Source organism: Oncorhynchus nerka, linkage group LG20 (genome assembly GCF_034236695.1).
Source record: "Oncorhynchus nerka isolate Pitt River linkage group LG20, Oner_Uvic_2.0, whole genome shotgun sequence".
NCBI lineage: Eukaryota > Metazoa > Chordata > Actinopteri > Salmoniformes > Salmonidae > Oncorhynchus > Oncorhynchus nerka.
This window is the reverse complement of record NC_088415.1, coordinates 62,615,877-62,630,723: the sequence shown is the minus strand read 5'-3', so window position 1 is coordinate 62,630,723 and position 14,847 is coordinate 62,615,877. Positions and strand designations below refer to the sequence as shown.

Sequence of the window (14,847 nt, the reverse complement as noted above, 5' to 3'; positions counted from 1 at the left end):
TTGTTGTTATTATCATTATTATGAATAATTATAACATTAATATTATAAGCTAGTCGAGGTAATTCGAATGTAGGCCCATCTAGGCCTAATAATGCCATTAAATTATAAAATTATTCCACAGTGACAGTAAATAATTATTTTTCAATTTCCAAATGATATAGACTATTTATTGTTGATTGCAAACAGTCTTCTCCCGGTCTGCCCCTGCCTGAGCCTCGCGGTCCCTGGATAGTGTGAAGATAGAGGCTGAGACTGAGTGGCGTCCTGACACTTTACGGGTGGGGATTCGTCACAGGTAGGCTAACTATCCGAGAGACACACTTCATGGCATCACAGCGAAAACACCTCATTCGTTAAGTCGCATTGGAACAGACAGTAAAATTATGTATTCTCGCACCTCCCTGATAACTGTCTGCCTCGCCCCCCCAATGTCCAGCCGAGACAGTAGCGCCTGCTTACTCCATGTTCCACCGTGCATTTGATTAGCTATGTTCTGACTTTTTCGCTTTGCTCTCAACGATTTATCAAAATAACCTAGGTGACAGCTGTTAGTGCTATCCCTTTTACGCACTAGGACACGTCCAATTCATGGCGCGTTAAACCAATAGTCATAGTTCTGATACCTATTTTAGAAGTATGCAGTTGCTTTACACCTCTCAGAGAACGTTTCTAAAATGCTACCTAGGTTTACCCTTTGCAAAGCAACGAAAAGTGAAAGGAATGCAAAGATCAAATTAAAAGAAGAATGGCCATTGTTTGAGCCCATTTTACAAGAGGAGTCAAACAGAGGATAGAGCATTTTGCAATGGCTCGTGTCTCTCCTCTCTCTTTCAGTGCAACGAAATGGTGACCTATAATTTACCCTGAAACGCGTATCGCCTAACAGTGTTATCCAGACAAAATGTAAATAGAAAGAAATACCAGTTGAATTCTTCCCAGGTTGACTAACGACGGGATTATTTGTTAACGTCTGGAAGGAGTGCAGAAGACTGGTAGTAAATGAATGGTTTAATTGACAACTCGTCACTTTTGATAATTTCACTGAGCCAATGTATATTCCAACTGAAGTAATCATCGCCAGTTCAATGTAAATCCTCTCTGCAACAACAGATACGTGCTGCGAGTTTGTGCTTCCGAGGCTGACCCCATTTAATCAATTTAAGGGCTCACTTAAATAAACTAACTGTGAATGGTCTGCCATAACATAACGCCGAAATTGAGAATAAACAAATAAATAAACAAAAAGAGGCGATTTTAAAATAGCTGTTCTCAGCGAGGTTTGTATTTTAGGGCCTTTACTTTCTAATTATAATGATTTTATCATTCAATGTTAGTTATTTTAAGTATGGTGCAATTGATAGGCTATTAAATATTTCACTCTGTAAATTGAAAAGTTTTTCAATTGAATAATATTTTTTAAACTCTATATTCGATGCCAACAGTTTTGTCGATAGTTCTGTAACATCTTACATTATTACAATGTATTGCTTGCCAGAACTTGTGAACACATTCTGAAGAATGTTAGCCTAGGGACTACTTAATTTGTCAAATGTCTATAATGATAAGCCTACTATAATTTGTGAGCCTCTGATAGGTTAATGTTCATCATGGTAGTCGTGGTTTGTACACCTAACTAATTTGTACGCAATATCCGTTTAAACCAGGCTTGATGTCAATTATGAAAAATCCCCCTTTTTGCTCTAAAAAAAACTCAGGTAATATCATATTTCTTTGAATATCTGAACTATTTTGTGAGTAAACCAATGTGCGATGCCAAAACAAGCTTTTCTCTGTATATGTATTTTCTCTGATATATGAATTTCGATTTTATTTCAACAACAAAAAGTCAATAGCCTACCGTGAAATGTTAGATTGATTGCATGTACAGTTTGGGTAATTTTTTAGATATGATCAAGTCTCTCAAAGGCTAGCACCCTCAACCAGTTGATATGTTTGTTAAACTGAAATCCAATCAGAGAACGCCCTCAGATTCCAACTGCAGCCTCGAGAAGCGCCTCCTCTCTAAAAACCTCGTCAGGCGCGCAGTAGGCTAACGCTTTCATTCCTATCTTCCCAGAGACCAGCTACGACCCAGACACTATAGGAAACTTCAACGAGCGACCGATGGCACAGAACGAGTAGGTGTGTGGTGAATAATCCTTCCTCTCCTCTTTTGTCTTCTATGTTTCCGTCCAGTCTTGGTAAAACATCTGGTTTCAGTGATCGTGCTCCTGGGTGCCAGTTGCGCAGAACCTAAATCATTTGGGGTATTGGTTTGTCACAATTACCCTGCCTCTTGGGTCTTATCTGTTATGCTTCTTATCAAGCGGTTATCACTTTGCTCCAAAGATATATTGCATTTTGTTCCTATCTGTAACGGTGTGTGTTTTTTTTTTTTGTAATTATGAAGAGGCTATCTCGAGAGGGGAGGACAAGGTTTTGACACGGATGGATTCAACTCCTCCGGTCAGAGCGCGCGGTGTGCTTACATTTCTAATGGATTAATACCTTAGGTGGTATTGCCAAACATATCGTAACTATTAGTCTATAACCATCATACAGTTTTAATAGTGAGGATCGAGTATTGTGTGCTAAGTAACCTAGCCTTTCGCCTATCATTTTGTGTCATGTAATCAAAATTACGCGAATACGTTTCAAAATGAAACCAAGCCCCACATCAAGGGCTATGTTGGGTTTGTATTACGCCGTTTCCCAGAGGGTAAGCTATGGAATTGGTATGATATTGTTATCATGGGGGATTACATGTTTCTTGCAAATTAATAGTATCGCTTGAAAGGTAATTCAAATGTAACTCTTTGGACCAAATATTTGGGAAGAATATTTGAGATTGTAATAAGATTTTGATTACCTCATCTCATAGATCCTTTATGATACCAGAAATAGTTACTTGACGCCCAAGGACCTGTTTTAAGTTAACAATTCACAATATGATATACCCTTTTAGCCTACTTGATCTTGACAATAACATATTTTCTCTCATTCCCAGGGCAGACAACACCCTCACGATTTTCTAGCCCTACGGTGTATGGAAAGTGATCCTGGATGGACCTGGGCGAAAACAGCTGGTCCATGGTCAAGCAAGAAGTGTCCAGCAGCCCAGGGTCACCGGCTGAACAGAGCTACTTACACGGCGGTCAGGACAGGAGGGACAGTCACGGCCACGCGCACGACTCGGAGGGACTCAGGTCACCGCCGACAACCGATCAACTTGACTTAGTGGGACACCGGCGCGACGAGGGGCCAGGTAGACCATCTCTACACTCCTACGTTCACTTCGGACACGGACACCACAACAACAACACTGCCCTGCCCACCACAGAGGACATCACGCTGTTCACGGATTTAGACCAGGGCAACAAACTAATCATCTCTAGTGGAGCGCACCCGCACCACAAGGGGGGCCTTATCGTCGACCCCAGCGACATGTATCAAACACTAGCCATCGCGGCGGCCCACCAGAGCCAGGCGGGGTACGACTCGCCCTCTGGGGGCTATATGCACTCCAACCCCAACTCTCCAGTGTATGTACCGAGCTCCCGGGTGGGACCCATGATATCCAGCCTCCCTTATTTGCAAGCCAGCGGGTCGGCACAGCCTAGCCATTCAGTCTGGTCGCAGTCTACTCCGGAGAGTCCCTCCTACAGCACCGGGAGTCCTCATACCTCCAACCGTTTCCATTACCCTCCAAGCCCGCCAATGAACAACGTAGCGTCCAGGGATAACGGCTACAGTAACCCGCTGAATGTGGGCAGTCGAGACCAGTACGGTCTCCCGCGGCCCCTCGGTGGATCCTACGCCAGTCCCTACTCCCCGTATGTTGGACCGCAGCTATCCCAGTTGTCCTCGCCTTGGCCTGGAGGACCATTCGATAACACCATGTTGCACACTTTGCAAAGCAGAGGTGCGCCCTTGACGATTCGAGGACCCAATGGAGGTAGGCTTACTATTCCCAAAAGTGTCATAGAAAGCTGATTAATGATGTGGACTTCCATTATGTGAGAACTTTAGTTCTCCATCTATCGAATAGCTGTTTAACGCATAAGCAACAAGGGCATGGGTGAAACAATGTGATGATCATTTACGATTACAAGTGTTTAGGTCTAATGGGCCCCAATACATTCTAATTCAATTTGGTTAAGGAAATTATCGGAGTTAAAATACATGTTTTATAGTAATGGTAAGACATGGTAAATATGTTCCATTTTAGAATAGCAAGTTAATTAGGCTATATTTTTTATTTATTTAACTAGGTAAGTCAGTTGAGAACAAATTCGTATTTACAATGACTGCCTACGCCGGACAAACCCGGAAGACGCTAGGCCAATTGTGCGCCGCCCTATGGGACTCACAATGAAGGCCGGTTGTGATACAGCCTGGATTCAAACCACGGTGTCTGTAGTGTCGCCTCTTATACTGAAATGTAGTGCCTTAGACCGCTGCGCCACTCGGGAGCCCTACACTCTTAGAAAAAAGGTTCTGGATAAAATCAAAAAGGGTTCTATACTTGCTTCACATATGGCAACCCCAAAGGTTGGTAGAACCCCAATTTTGGTTCAGTGAAAAACCCCTGGGGTTCTGATGGGGTTCTGATCAAAGAACCCTACAAAATGGTTATATATAGAACCTTTAGGGGTGCCATAAATGAAGCAAGCAATATAACACTTTTTGGTTCTACCCGAAACCTTTTTTCTAAGAGTGAAGGCTATATATTAGTTACATAGGCTATTATCAATGCATTTGTTGCGTGAATTAAAGTTTAGGCCTATCCCTGATATCAAATGTTTTATAACGACTTCTAAACCTATCATATTTTGATATTTTTATTGGTGTAACTCAAATAAATACATTGTTGATTACACCCTCTGACTGCACATATAAAACCAGTATGGTTTAAAGTAACTTAATGCATTAGACATAGATAAAATAGCTAAAGTACAGTTAAAAGTGCAATCTCCTTGTGTATTGAATGTATAATCTTAATTTGCTATCACATATGCCTAGAATATACCTCATTTTGAAAATAATGATGAATAATCATTTTCAAAAAACTTTAAAATGTACAATGTACGATAACATATTTCAAGGCAGGTGCTCAATTAAGCCTAGGAAAAATCATGGCTGTTTTAATGCCCAAGTACCTCTCTGAAGTGTCATGTAAGTGATTGGTGTATTGCCTATCTGTTTCCCGCAGATATTCTCGACGACCTGGGAGAGAGCAGGGAATGCGTCAACTGCGGCTCCATCTCAACGCCGCTCTGGAGACGCGATGGCACGGGCCACTTTCTCTGCAACGCCTGCGGCCTGTACAGCAAAATGAATGGACTCAGTCGGCCATTAATTAAACCACAGAAGCGGATGGTAAGCTGAACACGCTCAGGGGACTACTTAACCACTCAATTTCCTGTCTATTTATTTAAAGCAATGGCTTAAGGTTATCACCTCAGATCTCTATACTCCTTATGGTGATTTTTTGGGGGGACAAAAAATTCGCTTAAACGGTAGACCATTTTATTGCACCCTCAATTTAGCCAGCGTTCATATATTAACAAGGTCATTCTGGCTGTCATATCGGTAATTTAGTCAGGGTCAACAAGTGTAGAGGCTACGTGACGGAAAAAAAACCTTTTCAGACACACATTCTCCTGGCGCCATTACGCAGTTATTACGCACACTAACAAACGACTGATGCCCTTTTTCCACGAACTCACTGACAATGAAATTCATGGTAATAAGCTGAACGTAACTGCCAGTTAAATGGATGACATGAATATGACCAATATTATTGTTCGGAAATTAGTGCAGATAACAGAAAGAGAGTCATAGGTCATAAGAGAGGAGAATCCATGCCCTTCATAACCAATGATGAATTAAAGTGCTTGGATCACAGCCAAAGATTCCATTAGTCAGGTAGCCGCGGGCTCAGACATCTCTCAATTTCATGTTTACAGCACGCGCTCACCTTTGCTTAATCGTAGCTTCATATCTTTACGTTCCAGTGTGTTTATCGTTGTTTATATATTGCATTTTCCCAGTCATCATCCCGGCGAATCGGCCTCTCCTGCGCCAACTGTCAGACGAGCACAACCACCTTGTGGCGCAGAAACGCAGAAGGTGAACCGGTCTGCAACGCATGTGGGCTCTACACAAAATTACATGGAGTAAGACACAATCTTTACATTATGTCACAAGTTACCCCTTTTTATTAACTTCATGTTCGTCAAATGCAGAGAATATTGTAACTGACACGTGCCTAATTACCGTGCGTAATTGTTTCAATGACTATGGCGAACAATGTTATACGGGATCAGTGTATTCAGTGTGTCTAATCAATTATTATTCGTATTAATAATAAAGTTTATATTTAAAGGACAATGTACATGTTTTCATTCATTGTACGTGTAACCAAAAAACATGACAGACTAATGTAGTCGTTATTTTTGCAGGTACCTCGGCCGCTCGCAATGAAGAAAGAGGGAATTCAGACGAGGAAAAGAAAACCGAAAACTTTGAACAAAACCAAGGGATCCTCTGGTAAGCAGATCCCTCTCGCTCTCTCTCTCTCTCTCTGTTGTATAATTGAAATGCTTCACTTGTATGGTTCTCTTTATATATATATACTTTTTAAATCATTTTACCACAGGAAATAGTAATTCAGTCGCCATGACTCCGACGTCGACGTCTTCTTCCAACTCTGAAGACTGCTCGAAGAACAGCTCTCCCAACACGCAGGTGCCAGGGTTAATACGAACTATCCATATTTTGATATAGCGTATTCAAAAACAAAACGAATATTCAGGTGCGGGATAGGCCGCGTGTGTTATAAAAACGGACTCAAGGTCGTTTGCAATTGAGATTCGACTGTTGTCCCCTCCTCGGATATGTCTTGTGTAACAAATTATGCACGGCTGAATTCTTCCCACACATTTCAGTTAGCGTTAAATATAAGTACACGGTTTTGGTAGGATAGACCCACTTTTACTTAATATATATTATCGTTTTATTTATTGCACTAATTGGTATTCTTTTGAATGAATACTGTTGACAAATGTAGGAGCAGGCAGGCTAATAATACACTTTCATCTTATATGTTCGTGATAGCAATAATATTGGCCTGATAATACTGGATTCATAAGTATTGAGTCATACGGTATGTGGGATGTAGCCTACTGTATCTGGTGTCTTCAGGGGTATTTAAAGGCTGTCTGTAATGGGTTCTGGGAAGTGGTCTGCATTTCTCAGAGATGATGCTCTTCGGAATTTTGTCCTAAAACATAGTCTCTGATTTGTTCCAAATGAAACAATATTACAGGGCTATTTAAAGTACATTTTATTCATGACATTTGTCTGTTCCTATCATTTGATAAATGGGCCGGTTTGCTATAATAATGTGGAGATTCACTGCATATAGGCCTATACACTGAGTGTACAAAACATTATGAACACCTGTTCTTTGCATGACAGACTCACCAGGCGAACGCTGATGTCACTTGTTCTCTAAAGAAGGATTTTTAAGCCTTGAGACAACTGAGACATGGGTTGTGTATGTGTGCCATTCAGAGGGTAAATGGGCAAAAGATGTAAGTGCCTTTGAATGGGGTATGGTAGTAGGTGCCGGGCGCACCGGTTTGTTTCACGAACTGCAACTTTGCTTGTTTTTCCACACGCAACAGTTTCCCGTGTGTATGAAGAGTGATCCACCACTCATTGAGACTGCTCTGAGGGCAAAACTCAAGATCAGGAAGGTGTTCTTAATGTTTTGTACACTCAGTGTATATCCATTTTAGCAGTTACAAATGAAGATTTATCATTGATAGGCTTCTGGAAGCACTGGCTGTGACTATAGAAAACCAATGGAGAATAGTAGGGTCGTTCCACCGATTCCGTGCCTTTTAAGAAATGTAATTTGGCCCCAAAAAGTTTGATTTCGCCTTATTTTCACATTCTGTCTTTAAGAGCACATTTTCAACTTCATAAAAAATACATTTTCCCATCTCAAGATTTTATACAAAAACATACTATGGTGAGTGCCCATTAAGTGGCAAATAAAGTAACAGGATTGACATAACATGGTTGACATAACATGGTTGACGATTTCATCTTAAATCAGCCTTAAATCCCCTTGTGACAGGAGGAATGGAAGCTTGTTGTGTGCAACAGGGAGCAGCAATTGATTTCAAGCTTTAAAAAAGTAAACAAAATGTGTTAAAACATTTCTAGCTTGTCTATCTATGGTTAAGAAGGTGGATGTGTTATGCTTCAACTGATCAGTTTTCTACCACAAAACACAAAATTGCCAAAAATAGTCAAACCAGCTCACTGGCTTTTACGCTATTGACTATTAGATGTTCAATGTTTCTTATTTAAATGTTTTAAGAATAGCTTCACCATATTAAAAACGAGTGTTCAGTTCACATAACAGGGTTCATGTAATTTATTGAATTATACATGTGGTCTATATTTAAGGGCACTTCATGTAATATACCAGGCTTTTAAAATTCAATATTGGTTCACAATTTCTAGTAAAAATATCAAAGGGATGCAAAAAGGCACTTATTTTATGGAAAGACCCAGTCATTTCTTTTGAATCTGTGACTAACATTTCTCTGTCCTATTCCAGGTCCAGTCCTCTGTCCTGAGTGGACCAGCGGATGGCTCAGGCTCTGATGTCGTGAAGTACCCAGGCCAGGATAGTCTCTACACCAGCGTGGGCCTCACCCAGTCTCCAGACATAGCCGGCTCCGTCAGGGGAGAGTCCTGGTGCCCCATGGCTCTTGCCTGAGTCACGAGCTGGGGATGGAACCCACCACACTATCCTCTCTCTCTCTCTGGATGTCCTGCTGCTGTGTGGTGGAAATATTCTGTGCGTCGATGGTTCTGGGTCTGTTTCCTACTTCCCAGCTAACAACAGTTGGACAGAGACAGCCCCCCCCCCCCCCCCTCCCTCCACGCTCATGCAAGTTTGAAACGTCTGTGGAATATTTGGGATTGATTTCCAGAATTATATGAGAAAACCTTAGTGCCTTTAACAGAAAGGGAAATATGTGAGAGGAGGCCTGTTGATGCATTCTTGACACTCTGCAGTTCGGATGTGTTCCGGACCGACCTGCTGTTCTCTCTCTCTCTCTCTCTCTCTCTCTCTCTCTCTCTCTCTCTCTCTCTCTCTCTTCCCTCTCTTCTCTCTCTCCCTCTCTCTCTCTCTTCTCTTCTCTCGTCTCTCTCCTCTCGTCTCTCTCTCGTCTCTCTCCTCTCTCTCTCTCTTTCTCTCGTTCAGCTATGGAGGTGGATAAAATGTCTGAAATGAAGAAACCTGTACATAATGTTATGGATTCCCCCACTCAAGACAAAGGTGTTTAATTGGATATTAGTGCTTAAGAAAAGCGCAACCATGCATACAGAGGACATTTTGATTATCATTTTTTTGCAACTGGAATCAAGCTATCAAGTTACCAAGACAACCTTCCTGAATCAAGAGAAAGTATTTATTAATCTTCCATTGTTGAAAATATGACTATGATTGTTAAATAAAGATATGGACATAGAGTAGAACTGAAACAACAAAAAAATATTATATCTTCGTTTTTTAATATACTTTTGTATTTCCTTCTCTCTTGTTGAGTTAGTAGTTGTTAACAGTGATCGTAAATCTGCACGTTTTTCCACTGATAGCTCTTACTGTATCTGACTGAAACTCTTGGTTTTAAACAGGGTATCAAAGACTGCGACATCCTATGTCGGTCAGTTTTTGTTTTGAATGATTAACTCAATTCGCAAATAATTAAATCCTACAGATTAAATTAAAATGCTGTTCACTTTATGGTACTATTTTTTTTAAGAAATTGGTAGAAGTGGGTTCTTTTTAGGCGAGGAAAAGAGAGAACATGTCCGCAAAATCTTTGACACGTGTACAACAGCTAGCTAAGTACTGTTTGAATGAATGGCACCCACAATTGTTTTATAGATGCATATTTTTGTTACAATACAAAACGGCAAAAGAAGACTGCTGCAATATTATCTGGCTGCAACAAAGACTACCTAACTGGTAGAAACAGTATACATTTATACATGCATTTGATGTTTATATAAAATTTGACAAAAATGAAATGAAAAGGCTAAATAAGGTCAACATAAAATACTGTAATGTTGCTATATGGACAAACATATGCGGAATTGATAAATTGCCCCTAATAAGTTTTTGGTTGATAAAAGAGTAATGGCTGTTCCTACAATCAACTGTAGACTGTCATAAAACAAAATTAGTCAACGAGTAAAATGTTACACATTTACACACGGTGATGAAACTGTAGCTTCAATTGAGAATAATCTTAAACGTGTGATTTATGCCAAGAATTATGTTTCAGTGACGTGAAAATATGCATATTTAGGTAGAAAACAACCTTTCACTGGTTTCAAGACATAATGACCTTATATGACAAATCACTGTTGATTTTGGTTTGACTCAACACGCAACAAAAAGTGGAATACAAACGCGCCCTTGTATTTTTCAAAATATGTCAAAAGCTCTACAGTACATATTCCTGGCTTTCAACTTTTGACGTGGAAATATGACTTTCCCATTCAATACACAGATCATACTGTATGTCTCTCTCTCCTCCAGCAGGGGTGTGAATGGCGCCTCGCTCAGCAGAACTCTCGGTGGATCCATTTTAGGGCCAGACAAATTCCTCTCGTTCTCTGGGGAATGTCAGTTTTCGGTGGAATGAATCTGAAGGTCATTGTGAAACTGCCGTTTTAAAATGCATTTCAGTTTCACCATCAGGGTCGTTCAGCTGAAACGGTGCCTGGTAATAGTTTTTTTTTCTGGACTTATTTATTTTTTGAAATATCATGTTTATTAATAACATTGTTTTTCCTATTTTTTTTTGTTTGGATATTTGTATTTCTTTGGTTAGTTTTTTTTATTTTTATCCTTGATACAGTTTTAAATGATATTATTTCAATATTTGAAATAAATTGTTCTGTTGATATGTGAATTTTGGAATAATTACCCATCTTAGAATATTTTAAGGAAATCTACACGTTGTTGGTGTGTCGTTGTATCACAGTGTTTTTGTGGTATGTGCCAGAGTTTGCAGCAAGAGTTTTAGCTCCATCTAGCCAATTGCTGTGAAGGTACATATAACCATTTTGAAATTGTGATATTAAATAACCCCTTATATTTGAATAATATTTAGACATTTGTTGTTATATTGGCATTAAATAAATTGGCAGTGGTATTCCTCACTTAAATTATTTCACCTCATGATTCAGGGAGGTTCGAAAAAAGCTAGTAGCCTACGGATATTCCGAAATATAAATAGCCTTAGCCTACTTTCCATAAAATAAAAAAAAGTGAACTTGTATGAAGATTTCCACTATATTACTTCATGCTGGAATAATAAACCAAACGTTATCAAAACGTTTATTAAAAACTGTGTATTACAGTTTGTAGATTTTTAAGATGGTACCTTCAAGGGAAATATGTTATGAGAAGCTGCAATGGATCCCCGAGGGTTTTGAATTTCCAGACAGTGTTGGTCTACTTGTTTTCTCATTCTGTATTAAAATGAGCCTTTCCTCTTACACACAACAACAATTGCTTCTTTACGCCATGATATGCAATCACTACAATGGTTTTATCAGTGTTTTCAATGTGTGTTAAATCAAGTGTATTGTGCCTGTCACAGTGTGAAATATATGTAAATTATACCATAGGTAGACACAGACATTTTAGAGATGGCTAGATTTATGCCTGAGCTTTAGGTTATCTGGCTGCAATTTTGACATATTGATGTTGGAGAGTTTATTGAGTGTCAGCGTAGCTATGTTCAAAATTGCACTGCACATCAACCATATACATCATTTAGAGATACAAGTTATTTAAATGTTGTTTCACTTTTATTATAAGAAAATGGCAATTGTTTTGACTACCTGTCCCCTTGCATGATACTAGTTTTGAGCAGACCAGTGTAGGAAAAACGTTATTATAATCCATTATTTTCATAATGTCACCAGTTCAATATCTTCAACAACTTTATTTTTCACTTTAGGATCTTTTGTATTTTATTCCTCTATAGCACATTGCCCGAGGAGTTGGCAAGTGTCTGCAGGCTTAATTTCCATCCAGTCTTTGCCTGAGGGGTTGCAGTTATGCATCATCCATATTAAAGGTACAAAGCAGCTTGAATTGATCTCAATATCAAATCATTTCTGGGTAACAATTGAATACTCTAGTATGATTGTTTTTTAAATTGACATTTTCAACAAGAAACAAACTTATAAAAGAGCAATTTCTCAAGGAAATGTTTTACTAGGACTGTCATGTGGTAGTCTGAGTGGGAGTTGTCGTCCTTATTGGTCTTTGAACTAATTGGCAGGCCAAAACTCCCTCCGACCAAAACAGGCTGATATTTCAGGCTGTCATTTCAGCCGGTCTCATCAAACAGCTCTTATCATCCTTTTCACAATTTCACAGTATTATTCCAACCTCGTAGTGTGGAAATATATATATAAAACACAGGTAAATCACGTTTTTGATTGCAATGGGCCTTTAACAGAAATGACCTCACACAAACTTTAAATAGGCTCTGCTGCAACCGAGACAAATTACAAACTTTCCTTTAGATATGTAAATCAAACGTAGTGTGAAACCTAAAATAAGAACAAATATTTATAGGTCTATGAATTTATGAAGTGGTTCTAGGCTAGTAATGTCTTCCAGGTACACTTTGCAGCTGTCCCCATGGATCAACTTTTTTTGGTTCCAGGTAGAAGTATTTGGGGTTCGATGTGGAAAGGGTTCTACAAGGAACCCAAAAGGGTTCTACCTAGAAGCAGAAGGGTTCTACTTGGAACCAAAAGGGGTTATTCAAAGGGTTCTCCTATGGGGACAGCTGAAGAACCCTTTTAGGTTAAAGTTAGCACCTTTTTTTCGAAGAGGATTCACAACACGTTACATCACTGAGGCCTTCCTCCCATTTGTTACTCTGAATTCATGTGCTTAAGCTTGAGGGTCATGCGCATGACAACAGTCACTCTATGTTATTTCACCATCTGTAGCTGTGAAGATCGGTAGTAAGAACTGACAAGTGACACAAACCAAAGCCTCAAACCTATTTTAGGAGTTTGGTGAATGGCGCAATAGGCTGATGTATTTGTCACTGAGCAGCGTAACAGAGTCTTATCTGTGTTGAATGTGCTATTCTAAATTGGCAGAGACAGAAAGAGAGAGAGAGAGAGAACTAGAGTGAAAGAGCAAGTGTGTGAGAGAGAGAGAAAGAAAGAAAGACAGAGAGAGAGAAGGATACACACACACAGCAACTGACGCCTAAGGCTGCTTTATTTAGACAGTGAGTAAGAGAGTCCGTGTCACTCCCGAGGGCAGCGCTACTGAGTTGAAAGTCCTCTGGCGGGAGGACTGGAGCCAAGGTAAACAGTTAGCAGCACAGCACAGCATGAGGACAGAGAGACTGCAAGCCTGGGTAACATTCATTAGGGCACACCGTATTATCTTAGAAAAAAGGGTATCAAAAGGGTTCTTCAGGCTGCCGCATAGGGGAACACATTTTTTATATAAAACTATACTAAATATAATTAGGTCACAGAATAACTGATTAAAACACACTATTTTGCAAAGAAGGTCTACAGTAGCATTAACAGCACTCTGTAAGGTAGCGCCATGTTATACCCAGAGGACAGCTAGCTTCCATCCTCCTCTGGGTACATTGACTTCAATACAAAACCTTGGAGGCTCACGGTTCTCACCCCCTTCCATAGACTTACACAGTAATTATGAAACTTCCGGAGGACGTCCTCCAGCCTATCAGAGCTTTTGCAGCAGGAACTGACATGTTGTCCACACAAACAAAGGATCGGATAATTAATCTAGTACTGAAAGCATAAACTACAGCTAGCTAGCACTGCAGTGTATAACAGGTGGTGAGTAGTTGACTCAAAGAGATAGAAAGACAATAGTTGAACAGTTTTGAACAAATTCATTTCTTCCAAAATTGAGAAGCAAGAGAGAAATAGAGCAAGAGATAAAGATTGTCATTTTTTTTCACTTTCAGTTTCACTTACTTAGCTAGCAAATGCAGCTAGCTAGTTTAGCCTACTGAAAAACCCTGCTCAAACAGAGCAATGCTATGTTAGCTGTGTTAGCTAGCTGGCTATGACTTTCCAACACAACACTGGAACTCTTCCAAGTCAAGGTAAACTTTTGGTATTACTAATCTATTGCCACTGGGGCCCGCCTGTCACACCCTGACCATAGTTTGCTTTGTATGTTTCTATGTTTTGGTTGGTCAGGGTGTGAGCTGAGTGGGCATTCTATGTTACATGTCTAGTTTGTCTAGTTCTATGTTTGGCCTGATATGGTTCTCAATCAGAGGCAGGTGTCATTAGTTGTCTCTGATTGAGAATCATACTTAGGTAGCCTGGGTTTCACTGTGTTGGTGGGTGATTGTTCCTGTCTCTGTGTTTGCACCAGATAGGGCTGTTTTTGGTTTTCCACATTTATTGTTTTGTAGTGTTCATGTTTATCTGTTTTTATTAAACATGAATCAATATAACCACGCTGCGTTTTGGTCCTCCTCTACTTCACCACAGGAAAACCATGACAGAATCACCCACCACATCAGGACCAAGCGGCGTGGTAACGGGCAACAGCAACAGCGGCGCAAAGAGGAATGGACATGGGACGATGTATTGGACGGCAAGGGTTGCTACACCTGGGAGGAGATCCTGGCGGGAAAGGATCACCTTCCATGGGAACAGGTGGAGGCAGCTAGGAGAGCAGAGGCAGCCGGAGAGAGGAGCCGGCGATATGAG

General features: G+C 40.1%; 1 protein-coding gene across 4 annotated transcripts; it reads left to right on the top strand.

Annotated features, from left to right (window-relative positions):
• Positions 1 to 1,413: 1,413 nt before the first annotated feature.
• On the top strand, positions 1,414 to 9,251 carry LOC115102932 (GATA-binding factor 6-B-like). Of its 4 annotated transcripts, none has more exons than XM_065005670.1 (8): positions 1,414 to 1,715; positions 2,078 to 2,138; positions 3,008 to 3,955; positions 5,213 to 5,379; positions 6,054 to 6,179; positions 6,465 to 6,552; positions 6,662 to 6,750; positions 8,639 to 9,251. In XM_065005670.1, exons 3-8 carry the CDS (start codon positions 3,064 to 3,066, stop codon positions 8,798 to 8,800), a joined length of 1,524 nt encoding a protein of 507 aa, XP_064861742.1. In that variant the 5' UTR covers positions 1,414 to 1,715; positions 2,078 to 2,138; positions 3,008 to 3,063; the 3' UTR covers positions 8,801 to 9,251. The 4 variants fall into 4 exon arrangements, with proteins under 4 accessions (XP_064861742.1, XP_029479245.2, XP_064861744.1 ...); XM_029623385.2 differs by having other exon boundaries at positions 1,415 to 1,715; positions 2,078 to 2,142; XM_065005672.1 differs by lacking the exons at positions 1,414 to 1,715; positions 2,078 to 2,138 and adding an exon at positions 2,162 to 2,267.
• Positions 9,252 to 14,847: the final 5,596 nt, after the last annotated feature.

Coding starts and splice junctions, on each gene's coding strand:
- LOC115102932 (XM_065005670.1), top strand. CDS start 3,064: ATGGACCTGGGCGAAAACAGCTGGTCCATGGTCAAGCAAGAAGTGTCC. Junction 6,553..6,661: donor CAAAACCAAGGGATCCTCTG/GTAAGCAGATCC, acceptor ATTTTACCACAG/GAAATAGTAATTCAGTCGCC. Junction 6,751..8,638: donor ACAGCTCTCCCAACACGCAG/GTGCCAGGGTTA, acceptor GTCCTATTCCAG/GTCCAGTCCTCTGTCCTGAG.